Source organism: Littorina saxatilis, linkage group LG7 (assembly GCF_037325665.1).
Source record: "Littorina saxatilis isolate snail1 linkage group LG7, US_GU_Lsax_2.0, whole genome shotgun sequence".
Lineage (NCBI taxonomy): Eukaryota > Metazoa > Mollusca > Gastropoda > Littorinimorpha > Littorinidae > Littorina > Littorina saxatilis.
In genome coordinates this window covers 33096533-33122496 of record NC_090251.1, presented here as the reverse complement: position 1 = coordinate 33122496, position 25964 = coordinate 33096533, and the positions used below count along the sequence as shown (strand labels likewise).

At 45.5% G+C, this 25964-nt stretch overlaps 1 protein-coding gene across 1 annotated transcript in view; it reads left to right on the top strand.

Moving 5' to 3' along the window:
- The window catches only part of LOC138971220 (SCY1-like protein 2), a 39104-nt gene extending 13140 nt beyond the window's left edge, over nt 1–25964 (top strand). Inside the window, exons 8-17 of the mRNA XM_070343904.1 lie at nt 1556–1681; nt 2149–2325; nt 2816–2938; nt 3845–3958; nt 9106–9238; nt 10021–10139; nt 16250–16350; nt 18030–18114; nt 19114–19305; nt 20156–25964. Coding sequence (XP_070200005.1) covers nt 1556–1681; nt 2149–2325; nt 2816–2938; nt 3845–3958; nt 9106–9238; nt 10021–10139; nt 16250–16350; nt 18030–18114; nt 19114–19305; nt 20156–20977 — 1992 coding nt within the window. The 3' untranslated portion in view covers nt 20978–25964. The remainder of the gene's footprint in view (nt 1–1555; nt 1682–2148; nt 2326–2815; nt 2939–3844; nt 3959–9105; nt 9239–10020; nt 10140–16249; nt 16351–18029; nt 18115–19113; nt 19306–20155) is intronic.

The following is a 25964-nucleotide window of genomic DNA, read 5'->3' as shown; positions in this document are numbered from 1 at the left end:
CTCTGATCGATCGGTTCGCAACTCGATTCAGCGCTCGGCTTCCCAGGTACGTCAGCCCCTTTCGAGACATGAATGCGTTCCACTTGGACGCATTCACTCTCTTGTGGAGGCTCCTCGATGCTTACGCCTATCCCCCGACATCTCTGATTCCGAGGGTGCTGGCAAAATATCTGCAGGAACGACCAAGACTGATTTTGGTCGCGCCTTACTGGCCAACAGCTCTGTGGTTTCCAGATCTTCGCGGTCTCACCCACGTAGACCCTCTACCTCTGGATCTGGACGGGGGAGGTCTGCTCCAGCCTCGATCATGCCTCCCTCAACCACGTCCAGAGAGTCTGTGCTTGACCGCATGGCTCTTGTGCGCTCCAAACTGCTTGCACTAGGATTGCACAAGAGTTCAGTAGAGTTTTCCTTGAACGCTAAGAGGCGATCAACTAATCAGCTCTACGACTTACGCTGGAGAGCTTGGGCCACCTTCGCCTTGTCCAAGGGGATAAAGCCGCTTTATCCCTCAACACAGGACTTGGCCAACTTCCTGGTGGAAGTGTATCAAAAGAAGAGTCTTTCTTCTAAGACTCTTCTTGGATACAGATCTGCCATCGCTTCCACGATTGCGGCCGCTACTGGTCGCAGACCTGAACACTTGATCAGGTCCTCCCTCATCGCTAATGTCCTTTCGGGTATTAGCAATGCAGCGGTGTCTAAACCTCGGGTTTCATTTCCCAAGGGGGATGTCTTTCTGGTCCTCAAACTCCTGCGTAGCAATGAGTTTGAACCCCTGGCAGGCATCAGTATCAAGTTGCTGATTTTTAAGACTAATTGTTCCTCATCGCTTTAGCCACTTGCCGTAGACTCAGTGGTATTCAAGCTTTGAGTGGCCTGGACTTTGACATTGAGTTCACCACACAGCAGTGGTTGCCAGCATGGTCACGTCAGTCTAAGGTATGTTTCTTGGGTATATTTTCTTTTACGGTAGTACTGTTCGAAAATTGCCTGGGTATCTTAATCCTTGGATTTAAGTGATTTTGATTAAGGAGTTTAATACTCTACATATCACCCTCACACCACTCTGGTATTCTGTGCAAGAATAGTACTGTCGAGGTAAGTGTTATATTGACTGTAAGGCTTCTTTTTAAGCCTACTGTCTATATGATACTTACCGAGACAGTACTATTAGAGTTTCCCTCCCGCCTCCCCTCTTGATATGTTATGGGCTTTTTGAGGGTCTGCAGCTCATAAAGAAAGAGGACGCGCCACCTACATCCTGTAAGGGGGAAGCACTCGGACAGTGCTTGGGATCCACGGTGGCGCATGGTTATGGGAGATAATTGTACCCACTCAGCGTTTTGTCCAATTTTTTCGGCCTATAATAGATAATGTGCAAGAATAGTACTGTCTCGGTAAGTATCATATAGACAGTAGGCTTAAAAAGAAGCCTTACATACTGCTATCTCCTGTGTTATTCTTTCTTCCATTTTCAGTGCCGAAGTTGTTTTGCTTCCTTATGCTATGCGAGGCTTATTTTAACAACACTGGATGTTTCATTCCGTTTCAGGTTCCCTTCTTTGGGGATGTTGGCTGCGTCACATTGCAGTATCTTGACACCCTTTTCCAGCGACAGAACATTGAAAAGTCCAACTTCTTTAAGGGCTTACCTAAAATCATTGCAAAACTCCCAAAGGTATGAGCCTCATGAACATAGGTAGTTGTAGTGGATGCATTGCAGTTCTGTTCTTATAATGGAACTGTAATAGTCAGGGAAATCAGAGATGATCGATGATTGCATGTTGTGCTTCCGGTCAGAATCAGTCAATCTGAGGTTTTATGTTATTTGTCACCTGTGAGTTTTCTCACAACATGAACTGTGTTAGATTCAGTGATTCAACTTGTGCAGGGATTTTGTTTTGTGAGCAGTCAAGAGAACTTATTGACGTCATTTTGGCAGAGTTGCCAAACTTTTTTATTTTTTTATTTTTTGCTGCTAAAAACTGTTGAAATTAGCAACTTTCATGGTAATTTCAGCAAATTTGTGGAAGAAAATAAATCTTAGCAACATCTTTGTTCTTGAACATTGAATATTGCTAGAATGCCAACAGTAAAAAAAATTATGGTTAGAAAGCTGTCTGACCAAATCTTCTGTTTTTTCAGCGTGTCAGTTTGCAACGCATACTGCCATCTCTGTTCAAAGAGGCGATGAATTCAGACATGGTGCCGTTCCTCCTTCCTAGCATCCTCTTGGTAGCAGAAGAGGCAACAGACACTGAATACAGAACTCGTATTCTTCCCCATATGATACCCCTCTTCAAATTAAAGGAACCTGTTCAGGTAATTAATTTTGAATGATCCTGTTTTTCAACAGTTTCACTCGCAGTTAAACCTTGTTTCCAACACTTCCAGGCTACCAGAATGATGAACATGAGGTGCACATGGGAATGCTTCGAGTGTAAAATGTGTGTATGTTTTGGTGACTGTGTTACCTGAATTGACTGTGTGTCTATGCTTGTGTTTTTCCGTATGTTTCACTTTGTGACATGGTTCACTGACGCAAATATACTTCTGGACATTGATTCGTTTTCTATACTCAGAACTTCTTCATAGCTATCTTATTAATCAAGCAAGCAAGCAAGCACCCAGAAAAAGATAACTACCTCCTGTTACTTGAGTAGTCCCCATTTAATCTTCAAAGAATGTTGTATTTTACGGAAATATAAATTGCACGTTTTCATTCATTTGTTTCTTCTTCTTTGTTTGATTGTATTGGGGAGGATCTCCACTATGAATCTTGCTTTTATGTTTGTTGTATCTCTGTGTACAGGTGGTGCTACTTTTTCTCCAAAACATGAACTTGCTGCTGAGAAAAACGCCAAAGTCTGACATTCAGAACCATGTGCTTCCTATGATCTTCCGCTCTTTGGAAGCTGACAGTCCGCAGATACAGGTCAGTTGAATAAAACGTCAGATACATTGATCTGATCTGATATGTTATCACAAAGGGAGCCATGTCTTTAACATTTGATCGCTCTGGTTTTTCGTGCATCAGCAGGCCTGGCAATGATACACTTTTCGTTGTAAATACCACAAAGTCCTTTTCTAATTGTGTAAGAAAAGAGCCTCTGTGTGCCCTTAAAAATGCTTAAAACTCAAAATTTGCCCATCAGTACGCCCAAACCACTTTTACTCATTCCCAGACCTGATCAGGTGTTGGATTCTCGGACAAAGACATACAAGAAATTGAAGGGTTGAGAAATGGTACAGAAAGAGAATTAAGAAGAGAATTTGATTACTTGGCTCCCCCCCCCTCTCCCTCTCCCATGTGAATTGCTATAGGTTATGTCAGGGCAAAATGGATAATATCTGTGACAAGAAAACAATGAAAACTAGTTACAGAAAGCACAAGAGATATATGTCCTGACCCATTGCACCATTTTGAGTAACGAGAGCCAGCCTAGTATTTCAGTTTTGCTTTCCGATATGGAGATGAGGTAATGTAGCTTTGCATCACCTGATTAACCTGGCTGGCTGTTTAGAGAGCAACAATAAATGTAGCATATTTACCCGTGCCTTCGATGTGATAAATTCATTGGCTGATATATTCATTGGCTCATGAGCATGTCGTGTTAAACCACTGTGGCCCATGGGCCGCTTGTAAGGTTTACCTTGAAAGAGATGGTAGACACTTGTCTGAAAGAGAAAGATGGTTTTGCCTTTATCTATGATAGCCATTTTTTCTTCTGATGGAACTAATTCTTTGTCTTTGTATTGGGTTAATCTTAGAGGAGTTTAAAGCTATTCTGAATTAATTCAGTTGCCAAATAAAAAAATAAGAAATTGTTGATGTTTTCAGGAGCTGTGCCTGAGCATCATTCCAACATTTGCTGATCTGATCGATTATCCCACACTGAAGAACTCCTTAGTTCCCCGCATCAAGAAACTCTGCCTGACAACTTCTATTCTCACAGTAAGTTGACATGTGTCTCTTTGTTGTACCATTTAGTCAGTTTGATCTCACTGTTATATTTCTTTTTGTGCTAGTCTAGGCTTTGAATGAGTTCTTCACACAGTAACTTAGTGCAGAAAGGCAGAAATGTTTTTGTGCATGACAATTTCTCAGTGCAGGTGTACTGTTATCTGATGAGCTTCTGCTTTATGTGCACCTTGTTTTGTGACAGGTGTACATGTACTGTTATTTTACTGTTGATATTGTACTACAGTACTATAAGACCCTCCCATTTCAGACTTCCTCCTTTTAAAGGTCCTTGTCTACATTTTTATACCGAAATCGCCATTTGACCATTAAAATGCAGAGTCTATTATCTACAAATATCAACAATACACCCCCTTTCGATCAGGAAAGACGAAGCCAGTGTAGTCGTTTGAAAATTCATTGTAGTATTCCAGCGTAGTACTCATAGTAGGATATCCTTATTTGGAAAATGCCAAGCGCAAAACTCCTCTCAAATCCCGTGCATTTCGTGCGTTTAAAAAATAGCGTGGACAGCGCTCCAGTGTCGAACTGTTGCTGCACTTGATTGGGCGTGGCTTTAAGCATAGTGACATGAATTTGATTGGTCAGTATTTTTAGGCAAAGCACATGTTCTCAGCAAACAGAAAACAAAATATTGGAAGCGTGAGTCACGCTACCCAAAAATAAAATCTTTTTTTACATATATTTTTTTTCTATAACTTTTTTCCCCATGGTTCATTCATCATCTGACATAACTTTTTAGCGAAATCTAACCATAAGATTATTGAAAAAAAGCAAAAATGTAGACGACCACCTTTAAAGACCTTACTTTTTCAAATGTTCTGTTCATAACCTGTGTAGATTTAGCCCCATTTTGCTACTCCTTCCTTTTTAAGACCTGAACTTTTTAAGATTTTGGGGGTCTTCTTCTTCTTCTTTTCGATCGCCGATCACACTTGGAGTCCAGATCTTGAGATATAATTAGTGGTCCTCTGCAGCGCAGCCACTGGCCCGTACAGCTTGTTGTGCAGGGACTCCGGCAATGGCCAGATTTCCTCTCTCAGCACCTGGTGGCTCCTGCAGTCTCGTAGGATGTGGGCCGTGTCCTGCTCTGCTTCTCCACAAGAACACATGGGGGAGGGCACAACATGCAGCTTCCCGTGGAGATGCTGGTTAAGTCTGTTGTGTCCCGTTCTCAGGCGGAAGATGACCACCTGCTGTGGTCTGGATAGCAGGTGGTAGCTGTCCTGTGGCTGGGGCGTCCTGTGCAGAGACTTAATGATGGTCTTCATCTCTGTCAGGCTCACAGGGTTCTTCTCTTGCTCATCTTCTGTCCGCCTCTTCGTTTCCTTGTACACCACAGTGGGAGGGGATCCATTGCAGTACTGTCCTCAGGCTCTTGATGTTGTGTAGAGCGTGTTCCAGCTGAGGCAGTTTGCTACTGGTCATTGCTTGTAGTACTGACAGAGCGTCAGTCAGGAAGACCACCTGGTTGTCATGGTTGACTCTGTCGTTGATGGTGTATGCTGCATGGATCAGTGCTTGTACCTCAGCTCTGTAGTTTGTACAGTGGAGGCCTGTTGGTATAGCCTCTGCTTGCCTCTCTCCACTGGGGTACTGGACATACACCCCTGCTCCTCCATTTTTGACGGCCTCTGTGGCTGACCCATCAGTATACACCCTTATCCATGCTTCTTGGGGGTACCTTTCTTCAAGCATGGCAAGAGTCAGGGCTTTTTTCGTCGCATTGCTCTGCTCGTCCTTTGTTGTGAGGTAGGGGACACTGGTCTGTATGTCCAGGTTTCCTTGTCTGTCTTCCCAGGGAGGGGCGTCAAGGGAGAAAGATGGTGGCTCCACTAGCTCTGGCATCTCTGTCTGATGTTTCTTCTGCAAAGCCCTTGCCTCCAGAGCGAAGCTCGATCTTTTCAGCCTGCCTAAGGACATCTTCTTGAGTCTGTCACTCATTGGATGGTCATGAGTGCACTGGTACTTGGTGGCTTGTACCATTGTTTTGCAGTCTCGCCTTTTGCTCAGTGGAGGAATGCCAGTCACCTGTTATCTTCTGTATGGGTGTTGATTTCATTGCGCCCGTGATGATTCTCAGCGCTTGGTTCTGTACTTTGTCTAGGGCCTGCTGGTGTGTCTTGGCTGCTGTTGCCCAAGAGCTTGATCCGTACTCGAGGTGCGGTCGTACAGTCCCCTGGTAGATCTTCTCGTTTGCACCCCAGTGTGATCCTGCCAGCTTCCGCATGATGTTTAGTTTTCTCCTGGCCTTTCCCTCTGCATTCATGATGTGTTGTTTCCAGGTCATGCGCTTGTCATAGGTGACCCCCAGGTATGTTTGCTGGTCTTCAAATTTCAGGGGTGTGTCCCCCAAGGTCAGTTTGCCAGGTGTCGCTTTGGCAGAAAGTGTGAAGAGAGTGGCAGTGGTCTTCTCCCTGTTGATGGTCACACACCAGTCTTCCGCCCACGCTGCAACCTTTCCTAGGGCAAGTTGCATCCTGTAGGTTGCTGTGGTTGCATACTCTTCCGAGCACCAGAGAACAAGGTCATCAGCATACAGTGCCGCTTGGACTCCTTTGGGCAACTCTGGTACCAGGTCGTTAATGAAGAGTATGAATAGCGTGGGGGAGAGTACTCCTCCCTGTGGAACTCCTTGGCGTAGTAGCACCTTTCGGCCACAGTGACCGTCCACCAGCACTCTGGCCTTTCGGTTGTGCAGGTACGACTTGGTCCACTGGTACATGTTGCCTTTGACGCCGGAACGTAGGAGCTTCACAAGGAGTCCATCTTTCCAGACCTTGTCGAAGGCCTTCTGCAGATCAATGAAGGTGGCCAGGGTGACCTTCTGGGCCTGGTAAGCATCCTCTATGACCTGGCTAAGGTGTGTTGTCTGGTCCTCCGTACTTCTGTGCTGTCGGAAGCCGGCTTGTTCTGGGACGATGATGCTTTCTGATTCCAGGTACAGCTGCAGGCGCTGGTTGACAATGCGCTCCATGGTTTTGCATACGCAGCTTGTCTGATGGGTCGGTAGCTCAGGGTTTTGGTCTTGTTTTTCCCTTTCTTTAAAACTGGGATCATCCTGGCTTCCTTCCAGCACTGAGGTACCTGTCCCTGTCTCCAGCTGAGGTTGAAGATGCCCAGTAGTTTCTGGAGGGCCGAGTTGCCTATGTGTTGCAACATCTCATTCGTAATGTTGTCTGGACCTGGAGAATTCTTCTTTTTGAGCTTCTTGATGGCATTCTTCAGCTCGGCCATGGTGATGTCTTGTTGCATGGCATCCTGCACGTTTCTTTCTGTTCTTTCTCTAATTTCTGTTCTGACTTCCTTTTGTAGAGGCAGGGGTATGGTGGTGTCGCTTTCTACCCGATATGCTTGGGCGAAAGCATTGGCAGCGGCTTTTCCAGTGAGTGTTCTTCCTTCCTCCTCCAGGGTGATCTTCTGTCCCTTGTTGCCCTCTTCATTCAGTGCTCTTGTAAGTTTCCAGAGCTTTGTTGTGTCTTTTTCCATATTCAGCCCTGCCGTCTTTTCTCTCCAGCCTCTTCTCTTGCACTCTAGCTTTGTCTTCAGATGTTTTGCTTTGCTTTCTTGGAGTTTGATGTTGTTCTCCTGGCTAGGGTTCGTCTCTGCCTCTTCTCTCATTCTTGTGAGTGCATCGTGCGTCTTCTGCAGCTCATCGGACCAGTATGGGATGTAGTCCTTCCTCACTCCACGTGGGATGCTGTCCTTGGCTGCCTGGATTATGCTAGCATTGAACTCCTTTATCACGTTGTTGATGTTTCTCCCCTCTGTTTCTATGGCTCTAGTCAGCTCATTTGTTCGTATGTTGAACAGTCCCCACTTTGCCTTTTTGTAGTTCCATCTCGGGTGTTGTGGATGCTCAGATGCTGAGTCTCTACTGATGGTAAGGAGAACTGGGCGATGGTCGCTTCCACCCAGCTGTTCATCCACTTTTCTTGAGATGGTTTTGTGGATGTCATCCGTGCACAATGCCAGGTCTGGTGTTGTTGTTGAGTGCCAGCGGCGCGAGTAGAAGGTAGACGGATCTGTGGGGTCGTTGACAAGGATCAGGTGGTTGTCGTCCTGCCAAGATTCAATGTCTTCTCCTCGCCTGTCTAGTGTTTTATACCCCCAACTCTGGGACTGGCTGTTAAAGTCTCCAGCGATGAGGAAGCCACTGTCAGGGACCTGGATTGTGTCAAGCGACAGCATCTTGTTGTTGGGGCAGTAGTAGTTGATGATGTTCATCTTGCTGTCATTGGTCGTTATCTTGACTTCTATGTACTCTGCTTCTTCCATGTATCTGTTGGTTTCACTGGCATTTATGTTGTTCCTGACCAGAGTCATCACTCCTCCTTTCTTCCTCCCTTGTCTGTCACTCCTGAACACCTGGTACCCTCGGATCTTAAAGGGCTTCCCTTCTTGCAGGTGTGTTTCCTGAATGCAGCAGATGTTGATGCTGTTTTCATAGAGGAAGTGCTCTAATTCTACCTTCTTATTGGATACCCCCTCTGCATTCCAATGCATGATGTTAATAGTGGGGTTGTCCTTGGCTCTGCTGTTTTTCCGGCCAGTCGCTTTCCTTTCTCGTCCCCTGGCTCCACAAGACGAGATGAAGGGACCTCCAGTAGCTGAGGGTGGACTCCTTTGAGGCGCGGAGCCCGGCGCTGCACCTGCCTGGTGGATCCTCACAGGGCGAGCACCATTACTGTCAATTCTGTCTCCAAGTGTCATAATGGCAGTTGATGCGTAGTGTTGTGGTTTGTTGGAGTGCGCCGTGCGGCCCAACACATACGTCTTCAGCACTCGAGGTTTCTGTCAGGGTTACCTCACCCTTAGCTCATGGCCCAAGGACCTGCCCTGTGAGCACAAGGTTGGTCCATATTAGTCTGGCCTCTACCTTTCGACCTGTCCAGCTTGGGAAGCCCTGCCAGGAGTTTACACTCCCGCTGGCATAGCTCTTAGGGTCACCGAGACACGCAAACCCCCACACCACGTTAAGGAATGGACCATGTGGTGGTTTGGGGGTCTTAAAAAGAGGGTTCCACTGTATTGTTTTAAGTTAGGTACAGGTGTATCCTTATTTTGCATAGATCACAGGTGTCCTGTAATTTACATAGGTCACTTGCATTTTTGTACAGGTGCGTGTGAACTGCTTGCTGTGTTTGGGGCAACTGCTTGAATACATGGACAAGTGGTATGTCCTGGATGAGATCCTGCCATTCATGCAGAAAATTCCCACACGTGAACCGGCAGTTCTTATGACCGTTCTTGGTAAGTGGGAAAGATGAAGAGCATTTTGGATAACTATTTTTAGTACAGTAGTCTGCTTGTTTCAGATTGTTGTTGTAAGAATTGCGTATTGCACATGCAGGAATGATTTTCAAAGGCAGGAAGGTAATTGTTAACACTGTGTAATTTTGAAAAGAAAGATAGATATGTCGCTTTTTGTGTCACACGGCTGTGCATAATTTACCAAGGAATTTCACACGTACTTACGTAGACAACTAGGTTGAAGGGACATTAAAACCAAGAACTTATCCTTCTTCTTTCTTCTTCTGCGTTCGTGGGCTGAAACTACCACGTACACTCGTGTTTTTTGCACGAGTGGAATTTTACGTGTATGACTGTTTTTTACCCCGCCATTTAGGCAGCCATACGCCGTTTTCGGAGGAAGCATGCTGGGTATTTTCGTGTTTCTATAACCCACCGAACTCTGACATGGATTACAGGATCTTTTTCGTGCGCACTTGGTCTTGTGCTTGCGTGTACACACGGGGGTGTTCGGACACCGAGGAGAGTCTGCACACAAAGTTGACTCTGAGAAATAAATCTCTCGCCGAACGTGGGGACGAACTCACGCTGACAGCGGCCAACTGGATACAAATCCAGCGCGCTACCGACTGAGCTACATCCCCGCCCTGAACTTATCCCAAAGGCATTTATTTAGTAGTGCTTGACTTCAGAACCATTTGTTACTGTGATTTTGATGGAACATATTTCATACTCAACTATAAGATAAGGATTTGTTTTTGACAACATTGTTGTGTGAACAGGAATCCACAAAGTGTCCTTTTCGAGTAGCAAGCTGGGCATTACAAAGGATGCGCTGGCCAACAAGGTTCTTCCTTTCCTTCTCCCCCTGGCTATGGACAGCAACCTTAACCTCTCACAGGTCAGTTCTGTGTCTTTGAAATTAGTTAGCCTGCTGATCTGTTCACCTCCTTGTGTGTTGTTTTGTCTGCAGTTTCTGAATGCTGCAAAAGGTATGCATTATCTCAGCAGTGTCAGGCTACTGGAGAATCTGTGTGTAATCACATGGTGTGTGTGTGTGTGTGTGTTCAGTTCAGATTTCATGTTCATATGATAAGACTGTCAGATCCAGTCACAACTAGTGGGAGTGACTCATTGATGATTAAATTACATATCTTATCCCAACTCACATCAAGCAATTTACTCCAGTTTAGTGCTAGGACGCTGAATAGCATCGCCTTGGTAACAAGGGGAGGTCACCCTAAAAAAGAGCTACCTTGACCCCTTAACATGACAAAGTCACGCGTGACTTCCTGACCTTGCCGTCATCTTTGAATCATTCACTCTCCAGCGGTCTGTGTCTACAGACGTGTTTTGATTTTGCTCCGGCTTTCAGCCGGTTTGTCTGACCTCTGCCTTTGTCAGACCCTGCCTTGGTACTTGCATACGGTCCCTCTGCTCCTACTGTGTGTTTGGGTGAGCGTTTTTGTTGTTTGTTATCGTTTTTGTGACTTAGGTTTTGTCGAGTACTTAGCTTTGTTTACACTTTTTTCTGTTCGTCATGTCGGATAAGGAAAAGAAGAATAACGCTAAGTCGGCGGCCGAGCCTTCTCCCACGAGGAAGTCTTCTCGTAAATCTAAGAGCTCGTCTAGTCAAGCTTCGATTAGAGTCACTGACCCTTTGTCTAAATCCTTGTTTGATGTTGATATAGACTTGCCGGATTCTCCGGCTATGCCTAGTTTGCCGTTGTCTGCTTCACCGGTCTTGTCCGGTTCAGGTCCAGTTGGCGAGAAGCAGGATGTTTCTGCTATTTTGCACTCCTTGAGTGCTCAGATTTCCTCTCTTTCAGCGGAGTTATCTTCTACCAAGGCTGAGATGTTGTCTTTGCCTTCCGGCGTGGGGGGTGTGCGTTCCCTGGCCAGGGTGCGTGTTCCGCCCTCCTCCACTGTTACGTCTGCCGACGTACACGCCTCTTTTGATGGTAGCCGTGGTGTTTCCCTGCTGCGTTCAGCGGCTTCTTGGACTGACGACGATCAAGGTATTTATACTTCGCCAGTAACCGGGTTCTCCGGCCAAAACGAAGTGCGTGGTTTGGAGAGAGTAGCCACACCGGTTCGTGTGCGCGAAAGCTTAGGCCCTCGGTCTACGTCGTTCCGATTGAGTGAACGTCTAGATCGGGGGATAAGCCCAGACACGCGTTCGGTCTCTGACCGAACAGGGGAAGTGCGTCCTCCGACACTCCCTAGAGGAGCGGTTGGTGCGGCAGCACAGCTTTCACAGCTTTCCCCGCTTCCGCCTTACAGGCAGGAAGCAGTCCATAGAGACGTACCGCTTGGGTATAAAATCCCTCGTGTGGCGTCTCTTCCGGGCGACGCTTTGTCGGACTATGGTAGTCACGGCGGAAGTGTCGTGCCTGGCTTCACGGAAGTGAGGGACTACCAGTCGGATTTTGGCACTTCCGTCCAGGGTGACGAAGATGTCAGCTTCCGCATACCGAACAAGCTTCCGCAAGCTCTGGCTTTAGCGGCGGAAGTGGCTTCCCGGTATTTTGAGGAGGGTGTGACAGCGCCTTCCGGTTCAGTTGGTCAACCCTCTTCTGCTTTAGGGGATTTCCGTTCGACCAAGGACGAGAAACAGCAGTTCCGGTTTCGGGAATCCCCGTTAGTAGCGTTTGAGCTTTCAAGGCTTCTGGCCACTGGTCAGTCTGGTGGTGCTTCCCAAGCTGTCCCACTGTTGACAGCTCATGTTCAAGCTCCTGAGTCTGTACAGGCTTATCTGGCTACTTCGAGTGCGACCTCAGCTTTGCCTCACGGCGCTTCTAAGAGGGTGTTGCTGTCTTTTAACCCGGTCAATCTCATTGACTCGTATGCCTTGCCGCGTTCAACGCTTCCGGTCACGCCGGAGCTCGCAGCACTTAGGCAGGATGGTTACAGTAGAGATAGAGCAGTCCCTTACACGGAAGCCTCTCTTTTGTCTCTGGAGGAGACTGGTAGGCGTCTGCTTGAATTGTCTTCTCTTTCTGAGACTCTGCAAAGATCTCTGTCAAGGTCTATCGCGTCGTCTTTAGATCCCTTCAAGTTTCGGGACGATGCTGTGGAGTTGGATGTCACTGTTCTGCTAGCCTCTCTGGCTAAGGTGTCGGCTGAACAGATGAATCTGTCGGCTCGCCTTTACGCTCACTCTATCCATGCTCGGAGGTCAGCTTTCCTCACGGGATTTCGGATTCAGGACAAGGTGACCATTGAGGCTCTTAAGACCTCTCCTTTTGTTGGGGGTGCGCTGCTTGGTCAGCCATCCTTGGATGCGCTTCGCAAGGAGACGCAGGATGCTAGAGATATGGCAATAGCTCAGATTGCGCACCATGGTTTCGCACACCAGAACAAGAACCAGACCTCTTCTAAGCCCCATGCTTCGGGTTCGTTCAGGGGCAAGGCTCAGCGCCGAGGTTCTTCTTCTCGGGGTAGGGGCGGAGGTGCCCCTTACCCGAAGAGTGCTCCATCGTTTGGCAAATCGCGGGGGTCGGGGCGTAAGCCCCCCCCCCCCCAATGATGCCCCCCCGAGCCACCTGCTCACCTGGCCCCCACCCCTTTGGTGGCGGGCGGCCCCACCAGGGCCCTACTGGCTTGGTTACTGCTAGTGAACAGCCAGTGGATAGTGAGCATCGTGCGTTCGGGGTTCCGGCTCCTCTGGTTAGACGGCAAGGCCCCGTTGACCAGGGTTCCTCCCTCTTTTCGTTTTCCCAAGAGGAGGGAGGCTCAGGAGGCCATTCAGGGAGAAGTCTACTCGTTGCTAGAGAAGCAAGCGATAGAGGAGGTGTTGGACCGCAATTCACCGGGATTCTACGGCAGAATTTTTGTGGTGCCAAAAGCCTCGGGCGCCTGGCGCCCAGTTTTAGATCTGTCTCCTTTGAACAAATACCTCAGAGTGGTGAAGTTCCGCATGGAGACTCCGGCGTCGGTTCGGGACGCACTCAGGCCAGGGGACTGGGTGACGTCAATAGATTTAACCGACGCCTACTTCCACGTTCTCATTCATCCTGCACACAGGAAGTGGCTGAGATTTCTATGGGGCAAGAAGATTTATCAGTTTCGGGCTCTGCCGTTCGGCTTATCCCTTGCACCATGGATATTCACGATGGTTGTCCGCCAGCTTGCCGCTCTGGTCAGACAGAAGGGGGTGCGTTTTCGAGCGTATCTCGACGACTGGCTTGTTCTCAGTCAGAGCTCGGAGTTGTGCGCGACACATACTCAGTGGGTGCTCGCACAAGCGCTGGAGCTGGGCTTTTCAATCAACCAGCTGAAGTCAGAACTCACGCCTTCTCAGGAGTTCACGTACTTGGGCATGACGTTCAACACCGTCGATTGGCTGGTACGCCCTTCACAGAGAAGGGTGGACAAGTTGCAAAGTCTCATTCGAACTCTGTCCTTGAAAGACAAAGCGTCTGTACGTGTTCTGACCTCTCTTCTTGGCCAAATGGAGTCAATGGCCACTCTTGTGCCCTTAGGCAGAGTCCACAAGCGGCCATTTCAGGCCGCCCTGAGTTCGCTGTGGAAGCCTTCTCTTCAGGGCTGGGAGACGGTGGTCTCTATCGAAAGCTGGTTTCGGCACACAACGAGGCAGTGGCTACTTCCCTGGATTTCACAGGGGGTGCCAATCTCGATGTCCCCTCCAGACGAGTTTCTGTTCACAGATGCGTCTATGGAGGGTTGGGGTGCCCATCTTTCTGTTCACACTGCGTCAGGCCTGTGGAGCGAGACGCAGAGTCGTTGGCACATCAATGCCCTAGAGCTAGAGGCTGTTTTCCTGGGACTCCAATCATTTCTGTCCCTGGTCAGGAACAAACATATTCGGGTTCGCACAGACAACACGACCGTGGCGGCCTATATCAACAGACAGGGAGGCACTTTGTCTCTCACTCTCTCTGTCAGGGCATGTCAGATTCTGGCCTGGTGCAGCCAGCACCTGATTCTGTTGTCGGCGAAGTTCATTCCAGGCAAACTCAACGTTCTTGCGGACTGCCTCAGTCGTCCGTCGCGTACGTTGCACACGGAGTGGACTCTGACTCATCAGATCCTACAGCGTCTGTGGTTGCATTTCGGCAAGCCCACAGTCGATCTTTTTGCGACAAGATTCTCCCGCAGGCTCCAGGTCTTTGTCTCCCCCTTTCCAGATCCAGAGGCGTGGGAAACAAACGCCCTCGAAGTAGACTGGTCGCGCCTGATAGCTTATGCTTTCCCCCCGTTTCATCTCTTGGGGAAGGTTCTCAGGAAGGCGGAGCTGGAACAGCCTTGCTTGGTGTTGGTGGCCCCTTGGTGGCCCAGCCGTTCTGGCGCCTCAGAGGCTACTTTAGGGTTTGTCCAAAAGGCCCACAGGGAATCGACCAGCACTGTTTATGCTTCACACTGGTTAAATTGGACAAAGTGGTGTTCGGAGAATGGAGTTTCTGCTACTTCTCCTCGCTCTATGCATGTAGCAAATCATCTCTCGTGTTTGGCTGCTCAGGGCTTGGCTCCTTCTTCTTTGAGAGTCAGGCGCTCAGCCATTTCTTCTACTCTGAAGCAATTAGGGCATAGCATTAACCTGGGAGGTGTCATTGCTAGTGTTCTTAAAGGGGCAGCGATTGGTTTTGCGAAGGCTAAGTCCCCTCTTCCCGCGTGGGACTTATTTTTGGTGTTGAAGTTTCTAGCCTCTCCGGACTTCGAACCTTTAGCTTCAGCGAGCTTAGCTAACCTGACTCGTAAAGCCTTGTTCCTCGTTTTGTTAGCTTCTGCCCGTAGAGGCAGTGAGGTGCACGCTCTCTCAGGCCTGGCTAAGGATATTTCTTTTGAGAGCGATGGCTCTGTTGTTTTAAGATTTAGGCCAGAGTTCCTTGCCAAAAACCAAAAACCTGGTCTGTCTTCCCCTGTTATTCGCATCCCTCCTTTAAGTAGGATTCTCGCGTCTGGTGACCCTGATTTGGTAAATTGTCCCGTTCGTACCCTACAAGCTACTTATCCCGTACCACGCCTATTAGGTCTAGGGACCAAAAACTGCTCTTCATCTCAATGAACACTGAACGGAGCAAGGACGTGTCGCGGGTCACTTTGGCAAGATGGGTCTCTACGCTTATTAAACAAGCGTATGCGTGGTGGCACAGTCAAGTTGGCATTGGGTATTCTGTCCTACCTATGACGTCGTCAAGGACGCACGAAGCCAGGGCCTGGGCTACTTCTCTGGCAGTCCTCCGCTCAGGCAGGCTAGCAGAGGTCCTAGACGCTGCCTACTGGAAGTCGCAGGATGTTTTCATCAGCTTCTACCTGCGAGATGTGGCCAGCACTCGTCATGATGGCAGTAGCTCCCTACCAGCCATTGTCGCAGCTGGACAAGTCTTACCTTCTGTCTGAGGTAAGTGGAATTTTGTTTCCCCACCTCCTTCATTAGCATTCTGCTTGATGTGAGTTGGGATAAGATATGTAATTTAATTGAAAATTTTCATCTAAATTTTAATTTGATTATATACTTACCCAACTCACATAGTTGATACCCGCCCGCCTGCCCCGCTTTTGGGGTTTTATGGGGGTTTTTCCTAAAAAAGAGGGACATTTTTCTATGTTCGCTTTCGATTGAATGATTCAAAGATGGCGGCAAGGTCAGGAAGTCACGCGTGACTTTGTCATGTTAAGGGGTCAAGGTAGCTCTTTTTTAGGGTGACCTCCCCTTGTTACCAAGGCGATGCTATTCAGCGTCCTAGCACTAAACTGGAGTAAATTGCTTGATGTGAGTTGGGTAAGTATATAATCAAATTAAAATTTAGATGAAAATTTTCAATTTTCTTTTCTGTATTTTGGGGAATGGGAATTTCAGGTCAATGCAAGCACTGTACATTCATGTATATGTATTGTTCCTGAGGTTTGTTGATAGTTGCATGTGTGTGTGTACATTTAACCACCTCTTCCTTCTTTTGGTTCATACTAACTTAACATAATGCAAGTTGCTTTGTCACACAGTCAGAGAGTATAAGTTTGGAGAGTTTTCCTCATGTAATGTTACAGTTCAACGCCTTCATGACACTGGTGCATGAGATGATGAGCAAAATGGAGGACGAGCACCGCAGCAAGCTGGAACAACTGGATCAGATGAAACAGGAGCAGAGGTCACTTCTTCAATTCTCTAACTCTAAGCATAACTTTCACTAACTCTTGTTGCAAAAGTTGTATGCATTTAGAGTGCTTACTTCCCTTTGTTTATCAAATGTTTGTCGTGGCATTTTTTTTCAAATCTGGAACAGATGAAACAGGAGCAGAGGTCACTTTCTCAATTCTCTAAGCATAACTCTCCCTTACTCTTGTTGCCAAAGTCGTATGTATTCAGAGTGCTTACTTGCCTTTGTTTATCAGATATTTGTTGTGGCATTTACTTTCAAATCCAGAACAGCTGTATCAAATGAAACAGGAGTAGAGGTCACCTATTCAATTCTCTAAGCTAATGAAAGTGGATGAAAGTTGCTTGTTCATTTCGCTCCGTCAGGCTTCAATTAGCTTTTGTCGGGCGTCAATCCACGATGACGACCTCGAAGTTTCAAATGGAAGCATGTTAATGTAAAAATGTTCCATTAACCTACAATTCTTGGGATTTTTAATTCTTTCATTTCAATGCTTGTTATTCTCTCAGGTGCCCGGAGATTGGTTCTGTACAACTCTCACTCACTAGTGTTGCACGTTGTATGCATTTATAGCGTTTACTTCCCTTTGTTTCATTTTCATTTTTTCAACCAAAAAAAAAACAAACAAAAATGAAAATGAAAAAAATGAAACAAAGGGAAGTAAACGCTATAAATGCATACAACGTGCAACACTAGTGAGTGAGAGTTGTACAGAACCAATTTCCGTACAATCTTGTTTTTCACATGTTTGTTGTGGCATTTACTTTCAAATTTGTTGTACAGCAGAACCCTGGAACTGCAGGCTTCTCTCTTGAGAAGACACTTCCCAATAAGGGACACTTTGCATTATCCTTTTGTCCAGGTGTCCCTATTATGAAAGGTCACCTGCAATGTAGGGACACTTTTGGCTGGTGCCATGGCTGTCCACTCATCACATGTATCACTATATTCATTTTTGAGTCACTTGAGAAAAAGTGACTATGTAATCGGTCAGTGTTAGTCTGTCCGGCCGGCCGTCCGTAGACACCACCTTAACGTTGGACTTTTCTCGGAAACTATCAAAGCGATCGGGCTCATATTTTGTTTAGTCGTGACCTCCAATGACCTCTACACTTTAACGATGGTTTCGTTGACCTTTGACCTTTTTCAAGGTCACAGGTCAGCGTCAAAGGAAAAATTAGACATTTTATATCTTTGACAAAGTTCATCGGATGTGATTGAAACTTTGTAGGATTATTCTTTACATCAAAGTATTTACATCTGTAGCCTTTTACGAACGTTATCAGAAAAACAAGGGAGATAACTAGCCTTTTCTGTTCGGCAACACACAACTTAACGTTGGGCTTTTCTCGGAAACTATAAAAGTGACCGGGCTCAAATTTTATGTGAACGTGACTCATTGTGTTGTGAATAGCAATTTCTTCCTGTCCATCTGATGCCTCATATAATATTCAGAACTGCGAAAGTGACTCGATCGAGCGTTTGCTCTTCTTGTTACTTCATAAATGTGATGAATATTAAAGATACAGACTTTTTATTATTCAAATTAAAACAAAAGCGACAACAACAACAAACATTACACTGAACCAGGAGATAAGATGAATTGAAGTATAGAACTTAATGTGTTTAATTCAGATTTACTGACTTGTGTATTTTGTGCATTTTGGCAGATCCCTGGAGATTTCTCGCGTCACTGGAAATGATGGCGAATTGGGGGCTGGAGATTTGAATTCGACCAACACTAATTCCACCATGGTAAGTTTTGTTTGCTTAATTTGGTTTTGTTTCTTTGGTGCTGAATGAATTACGGGTGCACAGTAGCAAGCATTTTTTCAGTAACATTTCCATGAACTTTGATTTTGAAGACTTGCGGTGTAAGTTTTCTTTCTATGTTTAATTTTGTCCCCACTTTGTTTATTGAATCGCTTGTGTAATCAGCGAGGCATAGGGTTCAACACTGTGTGGTTGTGGGGGCAGGGTAGCTCAGTTGGTAGAGCACTGGACTTGTGATTCTAGGGTCACAGGTTCCAATCCCCAGCCGGGACGAACACAGGTCAACTTTATGTGCAGACTCAGAGACAGTGTCCATGTCCCATCCCCATGTCACCATTGGCACGTAAAAGACCTCGGACATTCTGCAATAAGTGCAGGTGGCTGATTACACCTAAACACGCCCACACCTGGGTAGCGCGACTCTGTTGCTGCTAGCTTTCCACTGGGAGGAAGCGACCCGAAGTTTCCAGCATTGGGATAATAAAGTAAATAATAAATAAATTATGAATAAATAAATGTATGGTGGGCCCTTCCACCTCCTGATCCTTAACCTTGCGAAGGGTAGTCTTTTTTTGTTTGTTTGTTCGTTCATGGGCTGAAATTCCCATGGCTTTTACGTGTATGACCGTTTTTACCCTGCCATTTAGGCAGCCATACGCCGCTTTCGGAGGAAGCATGCTGGGTATTTTCGTGTTTCTATAACCCACCGAACTCTGACATGGATTACAGGATCTTTTTCGTGCGCACTTGGTCTTGTGCTTGCGTGTACACACGGGGGTGTTCGGACACCGAGGAGAGTCTGCACACAAAGTTGACTCTGAGAAATAAATCTCTCGCCGAACGTGGGGACGAACTCACGCTGACAGCGGCCAACTGGATACAAATCCAGCGCGCTACCGACTGAGCTACATCCCCGCCCGCAAAGGGTAGTCAATCAAGTGTTTGCTTTTTTTGTTTATACATCTTTCGGTTTTTTTACAGATGGACAAATTCCTGAGTGGGTTTGGCTTAGGAGGCTTCATGAGCAGCCAGACACAGAAGGGAGGAGGGGGAGGGGGACTCAGCTACAACTCTCCCAGCCCCTCCAGAGGGTCATCGGGCAATGTACCTGCTGCTTCTGCTAACAGCCCTTCAGCATCAAACGCTAGCCCCGTTATTCCTCCCAGCAAAAAGGTACTGATGTACTGCAGTTTCATGGTGCAAAGTGTATTTGTTGTTGTTATTTCCCTACTGCCTTTCATCTGTATTTCACTTTCTCATTCTATTATTGTTGTTTTATCCACCCAAAACAATACATATTGAAGGCTTTGACATCAAATATTGACTTATTGATAGCTTATTTTATAATTATCAGAGATATGAAGAGTTCAGTCGCTGTGTTGTATTCTCAGTCAGACTGCTGATGTCTGATCCATATGCCTTCTTCTTCTTCTTCTGCGTTCGTGGGCTGAAACTCCCACGTACACTCGTGTTTTTTGCACGAGTGGAATTTTACGTGTATGACCGTTTTTTACCCCGCCATTTAGGCAGCCATACGCCGTTTTTGGAGGAAGCATGCTGGGTATTTTCGTGTTTCTATATAACCCACCGAACTCTGACATGGATTACAGGATCTTTTTCGTGCGCACTTGGTCTTGAGCTTGCGTGTACACACGGGGGTGTTCGGACACCGAGGAGAGTCTGCACACAAAGTTGACTCTGAGAAATAAATCTCTCGCCGAACGTGGGGACGAACTCACGCTGACAGCGGCCAACTGGATACAAATCCAGCGCGCTACCGACTGAGCTACATCCCCGCCCAATCCATATATGCCTAAAACTTTGGTAATTGTTGTTTGTAGGAATTGTTTGTAATTCCAGCTCTCAGTCATTCGCTTGCTCAAACTTCCCGTGTGTGTGTGTGTGTGTGTGTTCTGTTTTTGTCTTTTTACTGTGAGAAACACCACAATTTTCCTGAAGTGAACTGAATTTTGATCACCGTTGCAGCATTTTACAAACTTGTGGTTGTTTTGTATTCCCCCAGACCACCTTGACCCTGGAGGAGAAGCAGCGGTTGGCAAAGCAGCAAGAACAACAGCAGCACTTCAAGTCCCAGCCCTCCATCAGTCCTGCCTCTAAAGCTAAGCCCACCAGCAACAGCAACAGCACCAGCAGCACCAAGCCCCGCGGCACCACCAAAGACCTGACCTCCAGCTTGATGGAGTCCAACATGAACGCCATGAAGATGGGGCAGAACAAACCACCCCAGCAACAACAACAACCGTCTTACAACCCGAACACCTGGAACTCGGGACCCACGTGGCCCAACAGTAACGCAGGCATGTCCATGGGAGGAGGAGGTGGTGGAGGGTTTAACGCAGGTCAGGGCATGGGTTACGGGAGTTCAGGACCGGCGTACGGTGGTATGCAGCAAGGGTCTGGGTTCGGCACCATGGGAATGAACTCTACTCGCATGATGGGACCGGGCAGCGGCAGTCAGCAGCCAAAGCCAGACCTCAGTGCCTTTGACAACCTCCTTGGCTCCTCCCAGAAGAAAACGCCCATGGGCCAGATGGCTGGTGCGGGCAGCCCTTCGGGGTCCATGAGGCCGCAAGGTTTTGGCCAGCCTCAGCCCATGGGAATGATGGGAATGAACCCCATGGGAACCAACGCTATGGGAATGGGCTCCCCCATGATGGGACAGCAGCCCGGGTTTGGGGGAGGGGGCGGAGCCTACAGACAGATGGGTGTGGCAGGCATGCAAGGGCAAAACGCTGGGTTTGGCGGCCAGGTGTTATCCCCCACAGGTAGCATGACGTCATCCCAGAAGTCTTCAACCAACTCTCTGGATGACCTTCTTGGATGAAGGCTTTTTCAGTGCATGTGACCGAGTGCTGAGAGAAGTTAACATAAATGTGATTTCATCCACCTTCAACCTCTTCAAACCAGTCAACTCAGGTGACAGGTGTTATCCCCCACAGGAACTATGTCATTTCAGAAATCTTCTAACACTTTGGATGACGTTCTTGGACAAAATTGTCATTGTGACGTTAGTTTGTTGCTGTAAATTATGCGTCAGTGCAAACATGACGTCATCTACATACAACTTCATCAAACCAGACAACTCAAAGACACAAGCTGTTTATTACCTAGCTCCAGCTGTTACGAAGCAATATTGCCATTCTGATAGACCTGAGAGGGTAATTCATACTACCTGCAGCTATTATCAAGCATTATTGCTTCAAACAGCATCAAATCATCTTTGGCACAAGACTCGTTTGCCATGAAGTTTGTGATTGGGATTTTAATATGCCAACAAGTTCCCTTGGCAACAAGTGTTGTGACAACATTTTCAGGACCATAAGAATGGTGCAAGATTTTCTGTGGAGAAATCTGTGATCCTATTTGTAGCTGTTAACATTTTTGTCAGCGCTATGTTGGACTTTTATTCAAAAGACCTCCAGTGAAAGTTTGTGGGTGTGATTAATTTTGTGTTCTTTTTGGCATTACATGCTAAACGAAGACTGCACTGCCTTGGCTGTTTTAGTTTACGTATCCATTACAATACGTAACATTCTAATGCATTTTATGACACGCATTCCAGGCTTCATGAGAAAATATTTCATGCATTGTGACAATCTTTGAGGTACTGCTGTGATGTTGTATCCAAGAACAAAGGCACATTACTCTTGGGGCGTTTCATCACTGTTGCATCATTAAGTTGCATCACTGTGGTAGGAAAGTCTAGATCTATTTCCAGTCTAGATCTATTTCTATAACATTTCACATGGCCCTCTCAAAGTTTGTACGCAATCATGTTCAGATTGTCTTTCTTAAAAATCATTGAATTACATCACACTGCATATTTTTCTCTTGCTGGTCTTACATTTGTTGTTACAAATGTTGATACTCATGCACTATAAATGTAGTGGTAAGGAATGCATGTTGGCATGCCTGAAGCCTGAATTCAGGCACTGTGATAAGCATTGAAACAATTTTCAGGCAGTAATATATCTTGTCGCCTTGCTATAGCCAACTTGCACAATAACCCACTTGGATAGCTCTCCGGTGCGAAAGATAAGAAAGGTTCACTTCCCTGCGGGCACATTTTTTGCTCAAGAGTTATCGTTCCTTCCATACACTACAATCACTGATCTAAACAATGGCTACCAAACAGCAGAATTTTCATGTGATTGCAAGTACCAAAGTTGCAAAAATACCTCAAAGAAAGAAAAATACAATATTCAGGATACAAGAAATCGAAGCTGATAAAGTTATTGAACAGACAACGGAGTACTGGGATGGCACGTCATTTTGACGTCGAAGAGAATTCAGCCATCGCTTCACAAGCGCTGGTGTTCTCTGGCTTGTGTTAAAAAAAAACTTGATCGCCTTTCCTTTGTGTACGGGCCATGCTTGGGTACTTTGAACGAACTTTAGGATTATTCTTGCGGCTAACATTACCGCTGCAGCCCATTGCTGCACAGTGCAAATTCACCATTTTCAAGGCGAAGTGTCTGCACTGAAAGGCAACCTCTCACAAAGCTATCAAAACATGCCCGCAGTTTGCGGCAGATCTCGCAAGACCACGCAAGGTATTGCAGATTTATTGCGCGACTTCGCCTCGCTGGCCGATAAGGCAAGTTGCCTATTGGTTGCAGGCAAAGATGTCAGACCTCACATGCACTCTTGAATAAATGTAAGGATTAAAATATGGATTTGGTTATAGATTTAGCTTCAGAAGTTGACCTTTATTCAGATAGATCTTTATTCAGATAGATGCACCCTCCACCACACACACCCACCCCCCCCCCCCCCCCCCCTCCTTCCCAATTAAAACATCAGACGATAAAGAGTGGAGAAGTTTATAGGTAGTGTTCACCTGCAGGTTAATGACAAACAACTACAACTGAACAAACAAAGATATCTCGACCCTGTATTCCAAAGTGACATCTCGGACGTCTTAAGTGAAAACAAAGTTGGAGAAGACGTCATAAGGCCCCCCCAAAAAATAGGTCTGTTTACGGTAACATAGGCCCAAAAAATAGGGTCGGTAGGTCGTTTTTTTTTTTTTTTTTTTTTTTCAAAAACCATATTTTTACGTTATTTTGCAAAAAAACCAATTTTTTTTTTTTTTTTTTTTTTTCCCAAATGCCAAAAAAAAGTAGGGTCGCGCGAAAAAAATAGGGTCGGTCGGGTTACCGTAAACAGACCTATTTTTTTAATTTGGCCTAATGTGAGATATGAAGCCCTGTAAACCCTTGTCATTTTTCCCAGGAAGTGACAAAAAAACTTTCAAAAATAAGTCTCGGAACAGAAACAAAATGAATCGTAAGGTCATTGCCAGGCTGTGCATGTATCAGTGTCGGATTTCATTAAAAGCAGTGTGTGGACATGTCTGCCATGTCCACTGCATACATTCCAACCATGACTGCTGTTCCAGTTAGTCCAACGTAGTGGACATGGATTTCTGTGTGTGTATAGTTTTGTTTTGTTTGTTTGTTGGTAGATCTTTTTCCCAAACATCAGTAGAGAGGAAGCCAAACCAAGTGCAATAGTATTTTGTCCTCGTCATGGTTTGGTTTGATCCGCTCTGTTTATTGTGCTTGTTTCTGTGGGTTTTTTCTGCCAAGATTCATGTAACTGCAATCAGTACTTGCAGGGGTCAGATTTTATGTATAGTTGCCACATTTTGCTTACCAGAGTACTGTAGTTTCTGCTTTTAACTTTACACACTAAGTATTTTGTATATATATGGTATGTGGTGAAAAGAATCTAGATTGGAAGAATACTTATTAGAACAAGAGGCGAAGCCTTCAAGGCTCACGTAAGAAATCGACAAACAGTAACACAAACTCAATCACTCCGTCACACATACACACACACACACACACACACACACAGTAAGCATAGGTGAAACTGTGCAAGAAAGCGAGACACTAGATCTGCCAACTAGTCTCGGCCCGCTCACAATAACAATGACCGAGACTTTCAGTAATTCCTTCGCGTGACGTCTAACCCTCTTACGTCATAATGTGACGTCTTCAAATGTTAAAGTTTCTATCACACACGTCAAACACTTTTGACCGAGACGTAATCTTCTTTATGCGAGCTTTATCCATAGACTCGGAAATGTTAAAGTTTCTATCACACACACACGCACGCACGCACGCTCAGACAGACAAAAGTTAGCATCGCATAGGCTACACTTACGTGAGCCAAAAACTGAAAATAATCACTGAAGACTCATTGTTTTCTTTTCTAATTTCTATAATCAAACAGTAGTGTGTGTGTGTATTTATGTGTGTGTGTGTGTTTTAAAGAGAGAGAGATACAGTGAGTTAGAGAGAGACAGACAGACAGTGTTTCATATAATAATAATAATAATAATATGGGAGATTTATAGAGCGCTTTACGTTCTCAAAGCGCTTTACAATGACAAACATACATAATACATACAAAGCAAAGCAAAAGCATGTGCAGCAGCATTCAGCACACAAGTGAACAACGAAACTCAAACACTACATCAATACAATCTGCAAGCATACTAACACAGGCAAAACATTCAAACATTCAAACACCTGATATAGTGACAATGTTCATTTCTGGAACCGTTTCCTTTGTTAAAAACACTACGTGTAGTTCCTTCTGGTGAATAATTTGATTGACAATGTTGCAGTTTCAGAGAAATGTCAGTGTGTTAGCGTTTGAATTGTTAGTCTTTTTTTCCCCCCGCGGGTTAGGGGGAAGAATTTACCCGATGCTCCCCAGCATGTCGTAAGAGGCGACTAACGGATTCTGTTTCTCCTTTTACCCTTGTTAAGTGTTTCTTGTATAGAATATAGTCAATTTTTGTAAAGATTTTAGTCAAGCAGTATGTAAGAAATGTTAAGTCCTTTGTACTGGAAACTTGCATTCTCCCAGTAAGGTCATATATTGTACTACGTTGCAAGCCCCTGGAGCAATTTTTTGATTAGTGCTTTTGTGAACAAGAAACAATTAACAAGTGGCTCTATCCCATCTCCCCCCTTTCCCCGTCGCGATATAACCTTGAACGGTTGAAAACGACGTTAAACACCAAATAAAGAAAGTTAATCTTTTCTTTCTTTAATGGGATAATTATTTAAAGGGACTTAGAGATTATAGTGTTCTGTTGTTGATGAGCCTCAGTTCTGACTGATTATTTCTGTCAGCTTTGAAACTCCATTGCCATACTTCATAGCATAATGCCAATCCAACAAAGCGAAACAGTGTGTGTCAAATTCAAAGATAACACCACTGTTCCTGTTGATTTTAACCCTTCATGGATAGTATACCAGTAACCATTAAAAGATAACTTTTATTATATCCACATATCAAGTGCCAAAATCAGTTGCGGAAACTGTTTTCTGTTTCTTTTTTTATCTTTTCGGTTTTACTTTTTTTTTTCTTTTGAAAACGAGGGTATATTACTTCGTGAGAACAGACATGACAACAGCGTCAGTTCACAATCAAAAGTACATGTACTCAAATTTATTCTGGTGTTTGATTGGATGTCACATCTGGTTGTTGGTGCATATTCTCTGTGCAATATTTATGTTTTCTTCTTATCAAGTTGTTTATTCCTTGCATTCCATTGTTAAGAATGTTTGTTAAGACTATGGTGTTATGTATTTCCCACAGCAAAATATTGCATAGAAGTTACAGTTGTTGTGAATAATATGTGTAATTTATGTAGAGTTGCTTTGCTGATAAAAAAAAAAAGAGGATATATTTCAAAGCTGTTTGTTTCCTAAAGAATGTCGTACAGCTTTTGCGTGTACCATAGTGCATGCATACTGACTCGTATTAAAACATACAGAACAAAGCTCAAA